Source organism: Alosa sapidissima, chromosome 4 (genome assembly GCF_018492685.1).
Source record: "Alosa sapidissima isolate fAloSap1 chromosome 4, fAloSap1.pri, whole genome shotgun sequence".
NCBI classification, from domain to species: Eukaryota; Metazoa; Chordata; class Actinopteri; order Clupeiformes; family Clupeidae; genus Alosa; species Alosa sapidissima.
Genome location: NC_055960.1, coordinates 33,202,617 through 33,226,020, shown reverse-complemented (window position 1 = coordinate 33,226,020; position 23,404 = coordinate 33,202,617). Strand labels below are relative to the sequence as shown.

At 41.6% G+C, this 23,404-nt stretch overlaps 1 protein-coding gene and 2 long non-coding RNA genes across 3 annotated transcripts; 2 read left to right on the top strand and 1 right to left on the bottom strand.

Moving 5' to 3' along the window:
* Positions 1 to 1,957: 1,957 nt before the first annotated feature.
* Positions 1,958 to 18,049, top strand: oxtrl (oxytocin receptor like). Its single transcript, XM_042089660.1, has 3 exons — positions 1,958 to 2,047; positions 2,222 to 3,434; positions 17,419 to 18,049. The coding sequence occupies exons 2-3, from the start codon at positions 2,456 to 2,458 to the stop codon at positions 17,658 to 17,660; spliced, it is 1,221 nt and encodes a 406-aa protein (XP_041945594.1). The 5' UTR covers positions 1,958 to 2,047; positions 2,222 to 2,455; the 3' UTR covers positions 17,661 to 18,049.
* LOC121707250 lies at positions 13,362 to 21,910 on the bottom strand. Its single transcript, XR_006031274.1, has 3 exons — positions 21,900 to 21,910; positions 15,555 to 15,561; positions 13,362 to 14,195 (listed from the first exon to the last, which is right to left on the bottom strand). It is a non-coding gene; the product is annotated as an uncharacterized LOC121707250 (long non-coding RNA).
* LOC121707251 lies at positions 20,287 to 22,026 on the top strand. The gene is made up of 3 exons (XR_006031275.1): positions 20,287 to 20,646; positions 21,219 to 21,284; positions 21,585 to 22,026. It is a non-coding gene; the product is annotated as an uncharacterized LOC121707251 (long non-coding RNA).
* The last annotated feature ends 1,378 nt before the right edge of the window (positions 22,027 to 23,404 follow it).

Here is a 23,404-nt window from a genome sequence, read left to right as displayed (position 1 = left end):
TTTAGAACAAGATAGTCAAATGGCTTTGTCATGTTTTCATTATGACAGTTCTCTCAGTGTTTTCCAATGCAAAAAAGGTCAGAACTCGGTGACACTACCTGAACATGCTCAAGACAGCACTATACAGTACTTGTACAGCCATTTGAAAACTACAGTAAAGTTACACATTGCTGTAGTTAGGTGAGTAAGTGAGTACAAGACACTGAATACGTACATTTTTACTGTATGCTCTTTGCAATTCTACAGCATTGTGACAGAATTTGATAACTAGTTCAACACTTTTGTATGTAATGACTCAAGCAATGAAATGAAGACTATTAGTTTTATTGGGAACGACTATTCAGCATTCATAAGTATAGTTCATTTTGACTGACATGACATAAGCAAATGATAATGTTAAAAAACAGCAGAGAATTGTATGAAAGCAACTGATACATGTCCAAAAGTATTTGCAATTTGTTCAGAGGAAGGAGAAATTGCTACTATGATGTGCACAAATGACTAAATGTTGTGGAGGTTGAACTAATAGTTATGAGAATTTTAATTCTGATCTGAAAAAAGCACCAAAGCGACTGAGAAAAACTGTAAAGGCCCACTCTGGAAAAAATCAACTATTTAACCTTTTTTTACTTGTCCATTAGGTGTTTTTCATGTGCTACAAGACATATCACGAGTGAAATCAGTGACATGGCTGAGTATTTCTAGTTTCGATGGGCAGTGCACCAGCTAATGTTTCAGCACAATACTGTAAATCAAAACAGCGAATTATTGTTGCATGACAATGGATGGCACTCAATCTTGACTGATTTGCGGGGTAGAGTTTTACTAATCCCTTTGGAAAGTATGATTGGTGAAATATGCTTTGGTCAATTAGCTTCCCACATCGGAGATGAGGCAGAGAGGGTGGAGATGCACAGGAGCCATATCAAGGTCATTTGAAAAATGTATTCATGTTAAAAAATTAAATATATACCTTTGAGGAACTAAGATGAGTTGTTAGGGGTTAATCAACAGCTGGAGTGCATCTTTACAATTTTGAAACAGAATTGATGAGATAGATAGATAGATAGATAGATACAGTAGATAGATAGATAGATAGATAGATAGATAGATAGATACAATAGATAGATGGATAGATAGATAGATAGATAGATAGATAGATAGATAGATAGATAGATAGATTGTATGATTTTATTATGCAAGCTAGGCTAATTATATGGTGATTTTACATATTCACATTAACTCAATGGGCCACTGATACTGACAATGCTCACATTTCAATCTGCCAAAAATAGTGCTCACTGATCATATGAAATGAAGTTGCAACCACAACATTTTGGACATAATGTCTTAAGCTTAACATAATCAAAGTACAGGGAAGTGAATAGGCCTATATATTCACACTCTCATGAAGGTGAGAGATACTGGGTTATTCTATTCCCAATAACCCATACCCTTAGTGGGCACAGCCATGCTATCCGGTCTGAGATATTTAACAACTCATTGAAATGGGAAGTCACCTACAAATCATAAACATTTTTTAGATAGAGTAGGCCTGTTGACTTATCAAGTGCCAAGGCTTTACAATAAAGGCTCGTTTGTACGCCAGCATTGTCTGGCTACTGTTTCCGCAATAAAGGTCGTTCAGATAGCATTTAAGTAAATACAAATATTTTAAAAGTCAATTAATTAAGTTCAGGAGCAGGTTCACATTCCGTCAATCTAATGATTTGTTTTTAAACATGATGTTTATGCTCACCCGTCAAAGGAAGTCAGTCCAAACACCAATGTATAGCCTACGCACGCCAACTGAATGTTGTCATCTAGTGGTAGAAATGCATAAATTCCGGAGAAGGGAATTTCAACGGAAAGTGCCTACATATATTGCGGGACTACCCGTAAACGCTCACACAACACGGGAGCACAGCGACTTGTGGAGATAAAAAGGCAGGATTCAGGACTCAGGCTTACACAAGCCAGCAGTATTTTTTGTTTTGCATAAAGATCCGAAATAATATCCGAATAATAATTCAAAGTATTTAATCTGGTAAGTTGTTCTTTTGCTCTCTTGATTAATTTGAATTACCATATCCTATGTATAGTATGAAATTGTATAACTTGTATAATTGACAACACTAGTTATATTATATTAATTTTCAGATGTGCTAAAAATGAATCTGCTTCTTCACTAAATATAATGACTGTTGTCGTTTATTTGCAGTGTCTGTTACTGACGATGCAAAAGCAGAGGCCATATAATGGAATACATTGCCGTGAAATTAACTTTTGATAAATATGTTTGATGTCATGACAAATGCACCAGACTGGAAAACTACCACCAATGAGACATTTGCTTCATAACACTATGCATTTCAGTAAAAGTGGGAGCAACGTGTCAGCATTTCACATCTGTCATTTTTACAACCTGCGCGTCGTCGCGGATGTTTAAGGACTGATGAATATAGACAGTCACACCAGTGCGCCAGTTGCGCAGGAGCCACTTTTAAGAATGATGGAGAACTTCCTAAAAGATGTCAACATATGGATGGTGAACAGCACATGGACCAATTCAACTTCAGGAAACGAAACGGGAAATGTAAACTCAAGCGTGAATCCACTGAAACGAAATGAGGAGGTTGCTAAAGTGGAGGTGACCGTCCTGGTCCTTATCTTGGTGTTCGCTTTGGCCGGGAATTTGTGCGTACTTTTGGCCATCCACACCAGTAAACACAGCCAGTCAAGGATGTACTACTTCATGAAGCACCTGAGTATAGCCGATCTGGTGGTCGCTATCTTCCAGGTACTCCCTCAGTTGATTTGGGATATTACATTTCGCTTCTATGGGCCAGATTTTCTCTGCCGGTTGGTGAAATATCTGCAGGTGGTTGGCATGTTCGCATCGACCTATATGCTTGTACTAATGTCAATTGACAGATGCCTGGCGATCTGTCAACCACTCCGGTCTCTGCGTCGGAGGAAAGACCGCTTCTATGTGATCATCTCATGGGTGTTCAGTCTTCTTTTTAGCATCCCTCAAGTCTACATTTTCTCCCTAAAGGAAGTGGGGAATGGGGTATTTGATTGCTGGGGGGACTTCGTGCAGCCATGGGGAGCTAAAGCTTACATCACGTGGATTAGTCTTACTATTTACATCTTCCCAGTGACAATACTGAGTGTTTGTTATGGACTGATAAGCTTTAAAATCTGGCAGAACTTTAAACTGAAGACAAGGCGCGAGCAATGCATCTCCCTGACACCGCGAGCCTCCAAAGGGAGCGCTCTCAGCCGCGTCAGCAGCGTTAAACTTATTTCTAAAGCCAAAATAAGAACTGTGAAAATGACTTTTGTAATCGTTGTAGCATACATCATTTGCTGGACACCATTTTTCTTCGTCCAGATGTGGTCAGCGTGGGACCCAGACGCACCTAGAGAAGGTAGGCCTGTGGTTTGGTTCATTAAAGTGCTAAAACTGTAACTTGCCCAAGGTAAACAATTTGATATCGACATCTTATAAAGAAATAAATCACATTTGGAATATAAAGAAAGATTTGTCTTAATTAGGCTATAGTATTTGGAGCAATTCTGAAAAGTATATCGACAATAATTTATAAAACTCGTATAGGCTATGTAAAATTAGTTTTTGTTGTTGATCTTCACATACAGTACTTGCTGGACTCAAGGCGTCCTCGAAAGGCTTTTGTTGACGCAATGCAGAAAAGTCCATACTTTTCTCTAAGGCTGACGTGCATGGTGTTCTGTGAGTGATCTCACTGCTTCCTGTTTTAATTTGACAAGCGTTGGAGTTAAATCTCCTTTGTAAATTGCGAGTAAAAGGTAAATTGCATGGTATGATCATAGCAAGGATCATTACAAACAAACTGATAAGCAAGGCTAATGCTGATGTGGAAGGGTAAACCGAATGGTTGATCACTCTAAATAGACATTTAATTTACCACACATGTTGCCAAATTAAAAGTTTATATTAAATATGGATAGATATATACTTTATTGATCCCCAAGGGGAAATTCAAGCTCTAGAGCATTTTTAATTTCGCTGACACTGTTATCCACAGAGAGATTCATATTGGTTGGTATTTTAGATTTAAATCTAGTTTTATATTTTGTTACTAGTGTATTTAGTGCATGTGTATGAAAGCAATACTACTGTATGTGCAAAAGCAACAGTGTTTCATATTAGGAGTAGTCTTCACCAGTTGTATTCTTTACCACAGCATATTGGCTTGCCCTCTTCTGTGTGAAAATAGCTTAATTTTAGTCCATGCAGATGAAACTATGCATTACACTATTGCAAAATAGTATACACCTTGGAGTTAGAACCCCTTAAATGGACAATGAATTATAACAAATAATTGAAATGTATTGTCTCTGAGTCAGTGACTAGTGGCAGAGAGTGTTGTCTGGGGCATGACAATGTGGGCGAGCATTGTATTAACACTGACTGAGACTGAGTACTGTATGTTCCAAAGCCCATTTGCATAAATGAAAGAGTCGGCAATACAGTACATGTATGCATTCTAGGCATGTATGTGCTCTGTACATTCTCAATGACATTTTGTTCGTGTGTGTGAGGGGGTGGGGGTGGGCAACACAAAAGGAGGAGGCCAAAGATCGCATCCCTCTCAGGGAGGTTATCGATGGGACTAAATGTCCCCTAGCATCAAAGGAAGTCTCTTTTATCTTGATCTAGACCCAAAGTGTGTCATTTCCTTGTAGTGTATACATGTCTGCTCTGCATCTCCAATGGAGAAGCTGGTCCAAGGAAATGGCTGAATAATGCAGCGAGAGTCTTAAGCTGGCCTATGATCCTCATATCCTGTACTCAAAGTAGTCGAGTTCTTAAGATCTTTCATGAAGCCTTCTAAAAAGTACTTCCTTAGTTCTATTTGTGGCAGGGAGCTCCATTAGCGTCAACTTTTGATTATTCTGTGATGTCAAGTGCAAGATGAATGCCACTGATGTTTACTCCTCTGGAACAGAGGTCAGAGAGATCTTCCTAAAGCTTCACTTCTGACAGAGAGTGCAATACCAGTCAGAGCCTTTAGCTGCATATAGTCACAACACCTGTCTCATTTACTGAGCTGAACTTTGTGTTTCTCTCAACATTAGGTAACCAAAGACCCCCAATATGATGCTGGGGCATTGCATCTTCCAATTGCGTGTCTACTATTTTTCCACTGTTTGGATCCGTGCCACCCTGTCTGTTTGGGGTATGCTCAATGTCTGAACTGACAGGAGTTGGATGGCAGTTATTTATTTCACCACTGACTGTCATGGCTGCAACAAATCAAAGTGGCAATGAGAGGGTTGGTAAATAGTCTGCAAAATTTGTTAAGAAGTAAGTGTCAAGACAGAAGCTTCTTGGTGAGATATCAGACTCTCTGAAGCACTGAACAACAACAGGAGGCGATAGGCAATCAGCACAACAAAATTTCAGTTGACTTAAGCCTGTGTTTGTGACCCTTTTTTACAACACGGATGTGCCTGCCTCTCCTTTTCTAGTCATTTATGCTATCCATTCTATGCAGGTGTAGAAGCAAGTCAGCTACCTCACAGCATGAGGGTTGACTGTGTGACGGGTCACTCCATTCTACTGTTGCTTCTACACATCACCACGGACAACCACTTGGATCAGGTTTCTTTATTGCTGGAACAAAGTATGACAGTGTGGAATTGTGGGTTCAGCAAATAGATCTCGGGACAACAATCCAGTATCTCGTAATCTCCAGTCTGGGTAAATGCTATAGCCTACAAATACCTGAATATATTTGTGCTAGTTGCAAATGTAAATGATATATCTATGAAACAAAATAAAACTGTGTGTGATCGTATAGTAGCTAAGTTTTAGAATATCTGATATAAGCCTTGAATTACACAACATACATACAGTACATTTCAACATTACAATAGTGAAACTACTTGATCCATTTTACATTATATTGAAATAACAAAATAAGGAACATGTTTATCATTGCAAACGCAGCACTCGAGCACATGTGGCTAATCTCCAAACTACCACGCTGGTCTACAATATAGCTAAGCTAGCGCAAGCTGCTTATCCATATAAAGCTAATGTATAAGGCAGCTTGCACAATGAGAATAACATGACGATGAAACCATTTACACAACATAAGAATAGTTACCTGGAACAAAGTATGACAGTGTGGAATTGTGGGTTCAGCAAATAGATCTCGGGACAACAATCTAAATAACATGTAAAGCAAGTGACAATTAGCACGCTAGTTCACATGAAAATATGCTTCGTTGCAAGTCTCTTAAACATGACTTTACAAGACACATAAATCATCAACTGAACTCAAAATAGTTAACTGAAATCATTATAAGTACATTACATGACAAAATACGAGACATATGTACTTAGAATTACAAGAAAACATTGTTTATCCCAGACCTCCCAAATTGCGTGACTTACCCAGTATCTCGTAATCTCCAGTCTGGGTAAATGCAACGCGAATCCCACTGTCACACTAAATCAACCTGCCTCTAGATGGCGTAATTGCATCAATTTTAATATAATTTAACTAGCAACTCTTTTTACTCCGTTACATACACCCCCCTTAAATTATGCTAAAATGAGGCAACGTGCATGAAAATCTGACAGACAGAAAGAAAAGAAGAGAAAGAAAAAAAAAGTGTATCTCGAGCACCGATGTACCAAAATCTCAATATCATAAAGTCTTCCATAAGAAGTGCGTAAATACAGGGTGGTACCAAAACCCATACTTATCACAGAGAAACAGAGATGCCCTCTACATCTCACAGTGTTGTACATAACTTTGCCCTTATAGTATAGAGAATGTTCTGAAATAGATCACAGATCAGGTTGGCAATGAGAAAAAAAAAAAAAAAAAACAGTTTAATTGAACATACTAAACTCCCATAGACACTGCAATGAAACTAAATGCAGACCCTATGATAGGTTCAGCATTCCCCAACAATCTTTGGCCTGACATCTCACAAATAAGCCTATTAGGATTCCTCACACTTCTCCCACATCTTGTGACAACTGAAGGGGCTTGTGTGTTAGGAGGATGCGCACAAACAACTTGTTCTGGTCTAACGTCATCTAGATGTGGAGTGTCACTAAGAGCAACAGATCCATCAACAGGTAAGTGTGTGATGTCGTGTACTGGATCTGGTGACTTGTCAGTGTGTGCATGAGTGATTTGGTCAGTTACAGAGACATCAAGAACACGGTCCTGCAGTTCATCTGACTGGTAATCTCCGGAGGCATCTACAGATAAGGCCTTCTCAACGCCGTCTTCCTCAGGAACACTCTCCACTTCCGCCTGGACCGGCGACTGCATGAGCCAGTTCATGGTGCGCGTCTGAGAGTCCTCCTTATCAGCCGCTGCAATAGAACTCTGAGCACTGACACACAAATTATTAGACTGTGACTCCTCAAGAGATGCCAGATTCCCATCCTGTCCAGGGAATGTTAGGAAGTCAACAGGGAGCAGCATGTTTCTGTGTACGACTTTTTCCTTCCCTGTGACAGCGTCTCTGATTCGGTACACATTAACTGCAGACCTCACAGACACCACATCGAAAGGAGTTGAGTCCCACCTGTCCGCGACTTTTCTCTTTCCTCTCTCACCACGATTAGCCAGCAACACGCGGTCACCCACAGACAATGGCATTCCTCGGACCTTTCGGTTGTAGACTTTGGCATGACGGTCTTGTTCTCCGGTTGCATTGTTTTGGGCAATCCGCGCTGCTTCTGATAGGTCCCTCTTTAGGTGGTGCACAAACTCATGATGACTGACGACGTTGGTGTCCTCCAGAACATGGTGAAACATGATATCGACAGGCAAGCGTGGGATCCGCCCGAACATCAGGAAAAACGGTGCAAAGCCTGTTGTCTCATGCACCGTGCAATTATAACAGAAGGTCAGCATTTGGAGCATCTGTGGCCACCTGGACTTGCACTTCGGAGGAAGAGCTCTTATCATGCCTCCAAGAGTTCTGTTGAACCTTTCTGTAATGCCATTGCCCATGGGATGATACGGAGTCGTATGGGATTTATGCACACCTGCCATCTCCAGTAGATCTTTAAGAAGCCGGCTCTCAAAGTTAGCTCCTTGATCCGAATGGATTCTTTTTGGGAACCCATAGATGCAGAAAAATTTATCCCAAAGACATCGGGCAACTTGCTTTGCAGACTGGTTCCGACAGGGGAAAGCGAGAGCTAGCTTCGAGAAATGGTCTGTGACAACAAGAACATCAGTGGTCTTCTTGTCACCCAATTCCGCTGTCCAAAAATCGATGCAAACTAGTTCCATGGGAGCTGAGGTGCGAATATTCTCGAGAGGAGCTCGGGCATCTGGTTCAGGAGTCTTCCCTAAGATACATCTCTGACAGTGCTTCAAATAACTCACGATATCTCTCTGCATGCCTGTCCAAAAAAAACGTTCACTGGCCAGAGAGAGTGTTCTTGAGCGGCCCTGGTGACCAGCTATATCATGAACTCCATGAAGGACTTGCTGTTTCAGAGCTTCTGGGGTGACAAACTGAAAGATCTTCCTGTCCATGTGGCGGTCCCTCCTCACTCTGTAGAGGAGTCCATTACGCACCCTCAACTTCTTCCAGTGTTTCAACAGCCTGAGCACAGGGCTCGACTCGGCTGCTCTCTCGCCAGCGCTTGGCCTCCTATGCCGCTGCACATAAAACAGTACTCTGTTCACTACAGCATCTTGCTGTTGTAGATTGTGCAATTGGCTGAGTGGAATAGCAATGGATGGATCTTCCCCAGGCAGCTGCAGTGACTCTGGGCTTGTGCAAGACAACCTAGAGACCCCTCCAGTGCGATGGGCATCCATGACTGCTGACACCTCCTCAGCACTGATAGCACCTCCAAAAGACAAATGGGGATCTGGTTCGGGACTCAGGGCTTCATCACCATGGTCATCGGTGGTCTGAACGGCTTGACAGTTGGTGGTCATTCGAAAAGCATCTTGCACTGTGCCGGTGACAACTCCATTGACTTCATCCAACAAAGACAAGTAAGGCTGTTTCATCAGGCGATGGCTTACACAGGACTGGACAAAAGGTTCACGGCTTAGGGCATCAGCGACGGTATTCTTCGGTCCTGGGACATACTTCAGATCGAAGTCATATGCCGCTAGTTTCGCCACCCATCTTTGTTCACATGCATCCAACCTGGGTTTCGTTAGGATGTAGGTCAAGGGGTTGTTGTCAGACCATGCAGTGAAGTGCACCCCTTTCAGCCAGTGGGAGAACTTATCACATACAGCCCACTTCAAAGCAAGGAACTCTAAACGATGCGCTGGGTAGTTCAATTGGGCACGTGACAGTGTTTTGCTAGCAAAGGCCACTGGCCTTGCAACCTCTTCTCCAGGCTGGAGCTGGGAGATGACAGCGCCAATCCCATCAAACGAAGCGTCTACTGCCAGGATGAACGGCTTCCCGAAGTCAGGGTTGACTAACGTCACAGTGTGTAATAGATCGTGCTTCAAAGTGTCAAAGGAATCCTGACACTCGGGGGTCCAGTCTTCTGGCTTGAGCTTCACAGGACTGCAAGACTTTTTCTTTGGCTTCCTTCCTCTCTGAGCTTTTCCCCCATTGTTTTGTTCTGAAAGAAGCTTGAAAAGGGGTCTGGCCTTAGCTGAACACCCTGAAATGAAATGTTGATAGTATAGCACCATGCCTAGGAAGGACCGAATTTTCTTCTGTGAAGGAGAGACACCGTCACTGTCCATCAGATCAGACATCTGTACTTGGCCAATGGCTTCAACCTTTCCAGGGTCTGTCTGCACTCCCGACTCAGTGATGACATGGCCAAGAAACCTAACTGTTCTCCGCAGAAAGTAGCACTTTTTCGGAGCCAACTTGAGGTTGTTGTTCTTCAAGCGAGAGAAAACCATCTCCAGACGCTCAAGAGCTAGCTGTTCAGTCGGAGCAAATACCATGAGGTCATCCAGGTAACATAGGAGACTGGTGAAGTTCTCATCTCCAAAAATGGAAAGCATCATTCGCATGAATGTAGCTGGGCTGTTAGACAGACCTTGAGGCATCCTGTTGTACTCATGCAGACCAAAGGGGGAAGAGAAAGCAGTGTACTTCTTATGGTCTTCATGTAAAGGTACATTATAGAACCCAGAGGTCAGGTCCATGGTGGAAAAGTAGACATTTCCACCAAGTGCAGCGAGAGCATCGGCCTGATGAGGCAGTGGGTGTGCGTCCTTAACCGTTCTTGCATTAAGCCATCTGAAGTCCGTACAGATGCGCAGATCTCCATTTTTCTTCCATACAAGAACAAGTGGCGATGCATACTCACTGCTGGATTTACGAATAATGCTTCTTTCTTCCATATCATTGAGAGCTGTTCTTAGTTTTTCATAGTGGTTTGGTGGCACTCTGCGGTAAGGCAGGCGGAACGGCTTTTCATCCACCAAATGTATCTTGTGCACAAAGTCAGATGCCTCTCCACAGTCCAACTTGTGTCGCGAAAAGATCGTCTCATATCTCTCAATGATCTGCAAAAGCCTGTCTGTCCACAGGTCAGAGACTTCACAGGCATCCAGATCCAGGTCATGTAGACCAAGCTCATCCAATGCTCTCTTGATATCTCCTCTGGACCTTGTCGTAGAAGCACCAGTCACAGTCTGGGAGAAAGCTTGAATGCTGTCAGGCTGAGATAAGTCTTCGGCAGCGATGCAGGGAGACACATCTGCTAATTTTGTGTTTCTCTTTAACACTACCGGCTCAGTGGTGGGGTTTATGATCTTTACTGGCAGCCATCTGTCGCCCCACATCGGTGCAACAATCCTGCCGACCAAAACTTTCCTTGGCCTGCATCTTGATTGAGTTGGTTCTACAACCACTGTGCTGCCTGCTGATATAGGCGCAGATGCAGGCAGTTTGCCCCACACAAGATGCTCACTCTCTGGTTGTAGAGTCACACACTGCTGCAACTTCAGCGTACCAACCTTGACAGGCACTGTCTCACCTCTCCACTTCTCCATATTTGAAAGAACAGAGAAGAAGTGATGACAATCCTCATCACTGCCACCACTGGGTTCGGACATCAACCGCCAATAGCTGTCAGTCTTTCTCATGAAATGAAGAATCTTCTTAATAGCATTGCTACCCAATATCACTTCATCAGTCTGGCCAGGCACCACAAGCATTGGAATGACCATCTTGCAATCATACACCACCACATCCACATCATATATAGCCTTAGGTGTGACTTGATGACCGCCACAACCGACAATGATGACCCCATCAGCAGAATATTTTCTCAGGCCTGAGTTATGCTGCAAGAGGCGTGCTTCTGCTGCTTCGCTCAGTGTGCATGCCATGGAACCACTATCTATCATTGCTTTCAGAGTAATGTTTGCCGCCGAGATAGTGGTATAGAACAAACTATCAGACTTCTGTATTTTATGTAGGCCTTGAAATACAACGGTTTTGTTCGAGGGTACTTTGGAACTGAATGACTTGTATAGTGACTCAAAATCCTCTGTTTCGTCAGTGGGAGGCTCACAAACAGGGTCTGCACTGTCCTCCTCTTGATGCAGACCCATCAGTTTCCCGACTGAGCGGATTTCTCTTGTGCCGGACAGCTGCGTCTGGAGTGGTCAGGTGAATGGCACAGAAAGCAGAGTTTCTTGTCACGACAGTGAGTCAAGGCAGAGTGTTTAGCATCACTACATACAGCACATGGCATGCTATTCAGACCCTCAATCCTGGGAAGTCTAGGCGTAGACGCCCTGTTTGACATGGCCTGAGCAGGAGTAGCTCTCTGAAGTAGAATTTTTTCTAACATCGTGATGACACGGTTAAGAGCAGGGGACTCAGTCGACTTGGCTGCATGAAGGTCCTGTCTGTCAGGTAAAGACGCACCAGCGCACTGCATTTCAACCTTGTTCACGTGCACATTCTCATTGAGTTTCCTATTCACAGATACAGTACCCTTAGAGCGAATCTCATTGTGATATTCATCTAGCACATCTTGGACCTCTTCAACAGACCACTTATCTATTGTCTTTGACCTGAACGTCATGGCAAGCTCTCTAGATGGACAATTCTTGATAAACATACGCGTCACTTCAAGAGCAGGGCAGTCTAGTGTTTTACCTTGTTCTTTAAGCCGGACAGTGGCAACATCTGCAGCCTGATGGAGCCTCAGCCAGTAGTCATATGCACCCTCATCGCTCTTTGGCAGTGTAGTGTAAAAGTCTGCTAGGGGGAGGGGTGAACAGGGGACGGCAGCAAAATGTTTACGTAGAAGACCATAGATGGCTTCCGGGTTCTCAATTACTTTAATGCCACTGTTCCGAATCCCAAACTTTACAACATCTTTTGCTTTGCCTCTGAGATGCGTGAGTATTTCTTCTGCTTGTTGCTCTGCTTTGATATTTGTTTTCTTTACGTAACTCCTCATTAAGTCTTCCCACTCACGAACATTCACTGTGTCTGTGCTATCCCCTCTGAAGGTTGGAGGCTCCTTCACCTTCCTGTGAGGCACCAGTTGAACTTGAGACAGGTCCAGACTCTGTGTGGATGTGTTAGTGGGTGTGCTGAGCATGTGTGCTGTGCTAGGCGCGGGCACTGCTTGTGTTGGGCTGAGGCGCGCAATAACGCTATCAGCCAGCTGCTGACCAACATTCCTAATTATGTCACTCATTTGACTCACTATGTCAGGTAACAGGGGAGTAGTGATTGGGGTGGACGTATCAACAACCTGTGTGTTTGGTGCATGCTCAGTGTGGTGATTCTGGGAAGAAAACCCGACCCCACTAACTATAGGGGCCGCTGCGGCAATCTGACTATCCCCCACCACATGAACGTCACCTCCCTGAACAGGACTATCAAAATCCAAAACTATTGGAATCCCCCTCCCTCTACCAAGGCTTTCACCAAAAGGCGTACTGATATACCCTCGCCTGTAGCTCATATTGGAGTATCATGCAATATCAAACAATCAGTAACACAGTATCAGTCAATCACTAACAACTGCATGAAATATAGTCAGAAAAGGGCTAGCAAAGAAAAGTAAATAAAAACAACTGAGGCCTACACTAATGTGTGAAGCGATACGCTGTCCACCTGACAGTGTGACGAAGCCGTCCAGTAGAATGGTCCCGGGTCGAGGTGAAGATCCAACTTCAAATCGATGAGTCACGGCACCAATGTGACGGGTCACTCCATTCTACTGTTGCTTCTACACATCACCACGGACAACCACTTGGATCAGGTTTCTTTATTGCTGGAACAAAGTATGACAGTGTGGAATTGTGGGTTCAGCAAATAGATCTCGGGACAACAATCCAGTATCTCGTAATCTCTAGTCTGGGTAAATGCTATAGCCTACAAATACCTGAATATATTTGTGCTAGTTGCAAATGTAAATGATATATCTATGAAACAAAATAAAACTGTGTGTGATCGTATAGTAGCTAAGTTTTAGAATATCTGATATAAGCCTTGAATTACACAACATACATACAGTACATTTCAACATTACAATAGTGAAACTACTTGATCCATTTTACATTATATTGAAATAACAAAATAAGGAACATGTTTATCATTGCAAACGCAGCACTCGAGCACATGTGGCTAATCTCCAAACTACCACGCTGGTCTACAATATAGCTAAGCTAGCGCAAGCTGCTTATCCATATAAAGCTAATGTATAAGGCAGCTTGCACAATGAGAATAACATGACGATGAAACCATTTACACAACATAAGAATAGTTACCTGGAACAAAGTATGACAGTGTGGAATTGTGGGTTCAGCAAATAGATCTCGGGACAACAATCTAAATAACATGTAAAGCAAGTGACAATTAGCACGCTAGTTCACATGAAAATATGCTTCGTTGCAAGTCTCTTAAACATGACTTTACAAGACACATAAATCATCAACTGAACTCAAAATAGTTAACTGAAATCATTATAAGTACATTACATGACAAAATACGAGACATATGTACTTAGAATTACAAGAAAACATTGTTTATCCCAGACCTCCCAAATTGCGTGACTTACCCAGTATCTCGTAATCTCCAGTCTGGGTAAATGCAACGCGAATCCCACTGTCACACTAAATCAACCTGCCTCTAGATGGCATAATTGCATCAATTTTAATATAATTTAACTAGCAACTCTTTTTACTCCGTTACAACTGCATGAGAATCACATTCTCTAGACTAGGGGCTTCTTCTTCTAAGCAATGTTGAGGACACCATTTCTATGAAACATATACAATCTGAAAATGTGTAGGGTTTTATATACATGAATAATGCTTTACAACTGGTTACACTGCGGGTGTCCCGCAGGCGGGACAATTGCAGTGCCCCCCACCTCCCCCTAACATTCTAAATCAATTGTATGCACCATATTGCTATGTATCATAGTAATAGTATATACCATTTAAAGGGAAACTTGGCAGGATTTCCCCCTCTGCTGGAGAAATTGTGCATTATGCTATTTCAAACTGTGGGAAAAAGTAACGATAAAGCACATGGATTTGTTTACAAGCTAGCGAACGGTTAGCATAAGTTTGGCAGAACTATGTGGATGTTACAAGGTAAGAAACACGATTTAAAACGAGTTTCTTGTTTCTCACTTCTCTTTCCGGGACGGTAAGTCTCAATGTTGCAAGGTTGGTTTTCCGCCTGGGGACGCTAGGCGCAGTGGGGAAAGTCACCATTTTCACCGGAACAGGTCATTTAACCATCCGAATGATTTCTAAACGGGTTTATTACGTTGAAATAGTTGCCAAGTTCCCCTTTAAAAGCTTGAACTTTTGGGAATCTATATATGACAACATTTTTCATGTACAATCTGTATAGTGCTTTACATTGTCAGATTAATCTGGCTATGTCTCAATTAAATTTGATCAAAAATGCCCCCCCTCTCTGCCTTAGCAATAAGTAGATGCTGCATATTGGGTATTGAAATATTCACAGGAATCCCTAGAAATTGAACTGTCCAATTATCCAATATTAATTGTGCAGATGTATAGTCCATCTTATACCCATCCATTGAACCAACAAAGAAAATGCAAAAATAGAGACTTTTGTTTTCTCATTCCATATTTTGTGTAGTCATCAGAACCCCAGGACATACATTCCAAATAGTCTACAAGAAACCTCAAAGTGTTACCTTTCATTTGAGACCAGGATTATGCTTCTACACCAAGAGGTTGCCACACAGTAAGCATGTTATTTTCAGTATGCATTTTGGGTAGCCAAAAGTCCTATGGGGAGTTTCCATAGGGCATTTTACAAAACGCATGAGCATATCTTGGCAAATAATGGTCTACTCATATTTCATTCTATATTGATCTACTTTGAGATACAGATTCACAAGACCTGGTAGTGGGCCTCAGTGTTTCCAAGACAAAATAAATGACTAAGAGGGTAGAATGTGGTCATTTCCAGAGATGTACAAAAACTGAATCATCAAATCATCATTCTACCCTTTGCCACTCTCTGACAGTTCATCACACAGTCAATCTATTGGTACCAAAATAATCTACTAGGCCTCTGCTAGATGTCAAGCACTTGAATGTAAGTCAAAGTATGTGGAAATAGGGCCATTGTTAGTAGGCGGTTTGCGAATTCGAGCAAAAACTCAAAATGGGGGGGGGTGTAAAGATTTAACAGTAAAAACACTGATAGACGCTAGTGACTTCAACAGTTGCTCTACCCGCTGGAGAGATACAAGCTAAACCTCTGGCATTTTTACTCTCTGCCAGATCTTTGATGGTATTTGTCTGGCCATGGAAGTCCCTAACGTCGCCCAGTATTCCAAGTCACTCTTCTATTGGAATGTATACCAATTTACATACCATCTTTGATGGTATTTGTCTGGCCATGGAAGTCCCTAACGTCGCCCAGTATTCCAAGTCACTCTTCTATTGGAATGTATACCAATTTACAGGTTCACATACAGTGGTGCAAAGCTTTAGATCCCCTAATCACAATTTCAAGGCTGATATATATTGGTCTGAAATGGACAATGCATCTACTTTTTGAGAAAGGGGGGAAATACTCTCCACTCCGCATGTCCATCGGATAGTACTTGTAGGGGAATAATAAGCATTGTAATACGAAATATCTGTCATGTGTCCCTAGAAAAGTGCAAAGTAGCTGAAAATGCAAGTTCACACATAATGGAAGTGACCTGTCACGGTTGCCACTCGGTTTTGCTATCAGGAGAGTATCAGACTCCTCTCTGTCTGTCGACAGAAGAGCCTTATGCTTTTATGCTGATGACTGTCCCTGATTTATCTGACAGACCATGACATGGCACCATGCGCTAATGGAGTCTTCAGAGTCTTCTCCACCACAAAGGGGATGAGAATCAAATATGTTAATGTCAGTTTTTTCGGTCATATAAAACCATATGTCAACTGCAAATCGCTGAGTCAACCTCTCTGTCAAATGGCCCGTGCATAACAACACTTTATAGAGTGTTCCATCTGAACGACCTGGTCTGGAGGAGTGATATGTTTAAACACATAAAAGGCTAATTCTCCTTGCTAATGGGGATGAATGTAGTAAAGACACAACTTGATGGAAACTGTGAAAGGTCACAGCAATGAGCATTTCTAAGATAAATCCATCACACTGCCCCTTGCTTTGTAAACAATGTCAACAATGCCTGTAGCATGAGGGACTTTAGTACTGCAGCTTTGGAGAGGCCTTTATATACAGTGTATAATATATAGTTGTTTTATATATACTATATTATAATATATAGCCTTTATATCATTCATATCAGCATTCTTTCCTCCCCCTGCAATCCCCCTATGTGCACCATCCATATTACTGCAACTATAACTAGTTGTTAAGGATCTAGACATGACAACTGAATGCTAAATAGGGGTGATTGTACTTTCGATTATTTTACTAAATAGTAAGAGAATGAATGGTTGAACATTTTCAAGGACTATATATTGTGTTTTTCATTAATTGAGTGAATTTGTCATTCAGCATGTATATTGTAATTTAAATGCCATTGGATTTTCACAGACAAAATATTGTCTCAATTTACTACAGTATGTAATAAACTTGCAATCAGACTAATAATCAAAATCCAAATCTATTCCTTTTGTGGGAGAGGATTTGCTTTGGAAATATGACATTTTGGAAATATGAGTTTTTCGAAATAACCTTTTAAATGAAAGAAGTTTCATTAAGTATGATTATGTAATTTCTCATTCTCATCTGAAATATGATATGGGAGAATGAATTTCAGTTCATTCAGTTCAGTTCATTGAGCAATGGCTTCATTAACTATCAAAGGTTTGGCTTATTTGACTGAAGAATTTATTATTTTAAGAGAATTTATTATTTTATAGAATTTTAGAATTTAAAGAGTTTTTTGTTTCATTCTAGCTCTTCCTTTTATCATCGCCATGCTTCTGGCCAGCCTCAATAGCTGTTGCAACCCGTGGATCTACATGTTCTTTGCTGGCCACCTGTTCCACGACCTGCTGCACCGCTGTCTGCGTGCTCCACCCTGTAACTGCGACCGGCAGCCCAATCGCAAGAGCACCTACACCAGCTCCAGCACTGCCGCTTGCGCCATCAAGAGCACCGGCAGCCAGAGGAGCCTCACCCAGACCTCCACCACATGAGGGGGCAGCACCGCTCCCCCAACGCTCCCCCCAACCCCTGGACATGGGAGAGCTGCTCCTGTTGAGGAGTACGGTCACGAAAATGTGATTAGAATGTTCCACATTATGATGTGACAATTACCCTCAGAGATTTTCCCCATAGACTATATTGACAACACTGAAACTCTAGATTGTTTGCGTACAATTCTAGAAGGAAACAGGAAAATAATTCACTCCTCAACAGGTTAATAGAACATGAAGGTGTTACATGGAGAGCTGGGTGAAAGTGAAGAAGTACAGACCCTAAACCCCCCCTCCCCCCTCCCATTAATTTCAGTGGCTAGGTTAGGTACTTAAAGGCTTCATGCACTACCAACCCTGAAGAAATACTATGTTCAGAGCATCTACAAATAGTCAAAGCTTGATGATGTTCTCTCGAAATATGTAGGCCTATTTTCGTGCTCACATTTAGTAATTCCCGACATTTTCTCACCGCTCGCTGTGCTGTGGTGGCAACTTCGTTTTACCTTGGCATGGACTAGGCCTACAGCTGTCTGTAACATTACAGTTCATATTGGTAATGTGATGATAACCGTAGGCAGCTAATTAAAGCCTTTAGGTGGTCAGGATGGTTTATAGCGGACTCTTTGTAGCAGGGTCACTTGTGGTGTCAACCGCCAGCTATGGAGACCCATAATGGGGAAATTCTACTAGGCTACATAGGCTACTCGGGCTCTGTTGTAATGACCGGTTTTCACTACCTCCTGGATTGTTGACTAAAGCCTACGTTAACTGTGAAGGCAATCGAAGCACACACAGCGACAAGCTCCCAAACAATTACAACACGTAGACCTACTGCTGTTGGTACAAATAGGCTACTGCTTATTAGTAGTAATACCCACCCAATACAATAAGGTTCCCTCTAGCGCCCGATGGGCCTCACCATATAACCCACCCGCACACCAGTATGATGCACACAACGCAGTGAGCTTTGATACGGACTATGAAACGGGAGACATAAACAGTGGCCTACACGATGCTCAGCTTCTCACGCTATGTAGCTCACACCGTTCGCGATAAGCACCACAGCTCTGCATAAACTTGGACCTCAACAAACACTCAAAACTTCGGCAAACATTCAGCTGGACGAAGATGACAAGGGGCCTGTGCAAACACACAATCATCTGCTCTGCTCTCCCACCTATAGCCACCCTTGACACCACACTACGTTTTTGTGCACACAATTTAATTTCTTCGAGCCCACGTTTTAATTATTCGTGGGTGCGTTTTAGTAGATCGAGATCTCGAATATACTATAGCCTAACGTGCTCATGTTTACATGTGTCAAGACAATATTGAGTGCACGTTTTACAAATTGTGGCCACGTTTAAGTAGATCGTGCACACAATGTTCTATAACCATGTTCACAAATTGTGCTCTCGTTTTAATAAATCGTGCCCTCGTTTTAGTAAATCGTGCGCTCGTTTTAGTAAATAGTGCACTCGTTTAAAAAATTGTGCCATCGTTCTATGCTTAAAATGAGAGCTCAATTTAGTAAAATGAGCGCACACTATAGTAAAACGAGAGCACAATATAGTAAATTGTGCACACAATTTAGTAAACAGAGCGCACAAATTTAGTAAAACGAGCTTACGATTTAGTAAAACAAGTGCACAATGTAGTAAAACGAGAGCACAATTTAGTAAAACGAGCGCACATTCTCTCAACATGCAAAACATTTTGCAATGACACCTCTAGGGCTCCGTACTACTTAAGAGTGGCACTTATTTAAATGAAAATTCTCAAATGGATTGATTATAGGGTTGCCACCTGTGTCTGACAAAAATCCTGGACATTTTGACCATCCAATCGACCTTTTTGTTTGTAAGCAACGATGCCTTTCGCACATCTAAGATAAAAACCGTCATTCTAAGCGACAATTGTATAGCTAAAATTAGTAAGAATGACAATTTCTAGTTATTTGTTTAGCTAATTGCTTTATTTAATAGCAGACCTTTATTATTTTGTTATATTTTCAACAGTTTGTAGTTGTGGACACCTGGGGGCTGTATTGAGAAAAAAGGTGGAATACATAATTAGGTTCTGCTTTTTTGCTAATGTGGAATAAACTTTCCTTTCTCTGTCTCTCCTTGTCCCACACACTCTCCCTCTCCACCTTACCATTTCTAATGAACCTCCACAGTGCGTGCCCCCACCACCACCACCCATGTTATGCCATTTGTCATTTTTGTAGAGCCAATAAGGCTGTGCATATGTTTATGGACGTAGGCACGCTTCAATTAAACTGAAATACACATTTTGCGCATCATGTACAAAAATCCGGGACATTCAGTGTCCAGGATTTTTATTTTTATTTTCCTGGACAGACCATGAAAATCCTGGACAATCAGGAAATCCTGGACAGGTGGCAACCCTCATGTCTGTTGCGGGGTAACTCAATGCTAACAAAATGCTAATATAAACAAACTTTAGTTTCCTGATTCACTGGTAAAACATGTTTGGGCATGTTCTCTTAAAGTATGGACCCTTTCAACAATAAAAACAAAAACAATGCTTGAACGTTCTACTGTATTTGGTTCACAATCTACTTCCTCTGCATTAAGATAACATATGGAATGATAAAACGGAAGCCTTGTGGGGCCAACTATGATGCTGATAATGGAACTCTCTTGAAAGGGTCTATATGCATTCCCATGTAAAGACTGAGTAAATCCCAGACATAGCCAGCTTTGATCTGTATTTAAGTAAGTGATCTGTTTGAAGCAGTATTTACATGTAAGGCCTGTGGAGCTATTCATTACCTGTGAGACCTGCCTCTATGAGTTGAGGAAACATTAACTTACTCTCTGCATCTTCAACGAGCGAAGGAAGGAAATGAGGTGTGTGCTTGGTGTCCTGAGCTGAGCTGAACTGTTCAAACCATCAGCACATCATAAGGGACTGTATACAGTCACAACTGACCAGGGGTGTAGTGGTAAGATAAGAGGTGGGTAAACTATGAATTTTGTGATCACGGAAAGGAGGACTGTGCCATGCGGTATCAGATTTTTTAAAAAGGCATTCAGAACATGTTCGATGATGGTGGAGGTTATATTCTAATTTTTATAACAATACCAGTGGTATTAAATGCTTCCTAGAGTGTTGATGAGTGTACATATTGTGAATGTGGATAATACAGTGTGATTTTTTAATGTTAAAAAGTTGCAATTATTAGTGAATAAACTCCTTTGAGAGGTGGAAAGCTCACATGATTTCATATAGAACAGCTGATGTACAGTAAGTTTTGAGAATATGTAACGAATGTATGTAAAATGTGGGCACACCAAAAGTGCACCTTTGGAGATGATCTAAAGCTATTGTGCGCATGTCGCTTGGCCTTATGAAACTGGGGCACAAGGCCAAGAACAGTTACCGGGTTTCTGGGCAATTTATTATGTGTGCTTGGCATAGGCCAGACATTTTGTTCTGGTTTGTTTTCTTGTTTGTGTACTCAAAACATGCTGTATATTGTAACATGAGACAGAGTCAAAAATATGGAAAACATTTTCTCTTGATCAGCCCCTCAATGTCCTCAAAGATGTGACCATTGACTGGCTCTCTCAAGTAATGGGCATGGGATAATAGGTAAGGACTCAGGAGTTAGAATTTGAAGTCTCAAATGTCATTTAAGCAATGGCAGTTGAAAAATTCATGCTAAAAGTGAGAATGGATTTGACCTTAGACACAGAATAGCAATGTACATGTGGTGAAATTGACCCCTTGTTACATCTAAATTCCACATTCCACACACACTAACAGGGTAGAACATCTTCATCTTACAAGTAAGAATTGTCCTGTACATAATCCAGCTGGGTGCTTATTTTAGAGGCAGTTGATAAATCAAGTCTATAATTAAATTCTTGTGCCTGTTATATATATCAACAGATCTTTCCGTGGAAATAGGATGTTTGAAGAAATGTGAAACATGAAGGCAAGACGACTACATTATTCCCATCAAGATATGACTGAAATACTGTAATTTCTGTTAACAATATATCATGTGAAATACACACAACATTTCTATGTCACATTTTTTAAAAAGATTTAAGACATTTTTACATCATTTATTTCCATTTGTGTATTGCCACTAATTTATTGTCCTACTTTTCTGGTGAAGTACACAGTGTTATTGAACTATGTGTGTTTGTTTGTGTGTGTGTGTGTGTGTGTGTGTGTGTGTGTGTGTGTGTGTGTATGCACGGCAAATACACCTGCTTTCTGTCTATTTTGTGTAAACCTTTGACTTGCCAAGCACTCCATGCAGAGCAAGACCAATACTTTTGTTTTACAAAGTGGCATTTCCTTGGTGTTTTGTTAAACTGTGACTCACTCCCACTGAATGTTATCTCATATATTAAAAAGCCTCTCTCTGTGTCTTCTGCCTGGCTATTGTTTCTTTCATTAGTTGAAACTTGATTTGATACTACACACACTCCTGCCAAGGTTAAGCCACCTAAACAAATTTAAAAATCCTATTATCACACAGGCGGATGAAAATAATAGAGAGAAAGTTTAATGCTTCACAACTCCGTCCAAAACACCACCAAGCACACAGACAAGAACCTCTACCGAGAAAGCCAATTAATCTGATGCTTCCACTATCAGTCCAACAATAATACAGCGACAGGAGGGCAAATGAAAGTGAGTGAACTCTGAACTCGTCTGCTGCTCCCTGGAGTTAATGGTTGAAAAGCCATCCCTGGCACAGCCAGTCTGCAGACGAAGCAGGAGATGCAGGAGATAGAGGCAGAGACACATTAGGTTTTGTGTTTTTCTGGGAAATGTAATAACACCTCGTCCGAGCGCGGTGGATACATCGCATTAGTTTGATGCCACGTCACGTACTTGGCAAATTTTTTCCTCAGTATCCAGTGAAATCCTCCTTACTGGGACTTGGCTGAACTCGATGTAAATTCTTGTAAATGTTTACCTCACATGGTTCTCACTGACAGACTGTCTAAACAGTTAAACTGGTTGAACTGCATGAGACAGCTATAAGATGTGCACTGACCCATGCATTTATTTAAAAATACACTTCACAAGTACTTAGTGCCAGTTATTCACAACACTATCTAACATGAAAACTGTCACTGTAAAAGAAGTGAACTCAGACAAAGACCTATGCAATGGTCTTATACATAAACAGCTCTAAATATGTTGGACAGTGTGGAGAGAGGTGATCTAGAACTAGAACTCACCGGTATAAGCAGATGGTTTCCATCAATGCCTTTTGTTCCGGAGGGGTTCAGATGAATGATCAACTTTATTATCTAAGCCTGGCGTGAAAGGGTGATGAAGGCCATATGGGAGAACATCCAGTACAGTCCAACCTTTACCTTTATTGATGTTTGAAACAAGTGTATGTGAAAATGTATCGCTCTCTGAGATATCTCTGTTAGGTGAATTGATATGTTTAAATGAAGTTTAATGCTACATGGACACGAGAAGGACAGAGAGATGAATCAGGTTGTGATTTTACACACATCAAACAGATTTGAGTAGAAAAAAAAGATCCACATCATCCACAGCAGTCTGAGTCCTGAGTGGGTTGGGTATGAGCTGTTTGTGTAGGCACGCTTCTAGCAGTTTTCAGCTTTATCTGATCTCAGAAAAATCTGATCAGAAAGAGCTGGAAAGGGCAGACAGATTTCAAACTCTTCTGTGTCACCTCTATCATGCATTGGCAAACATTGCAAAACCATGTA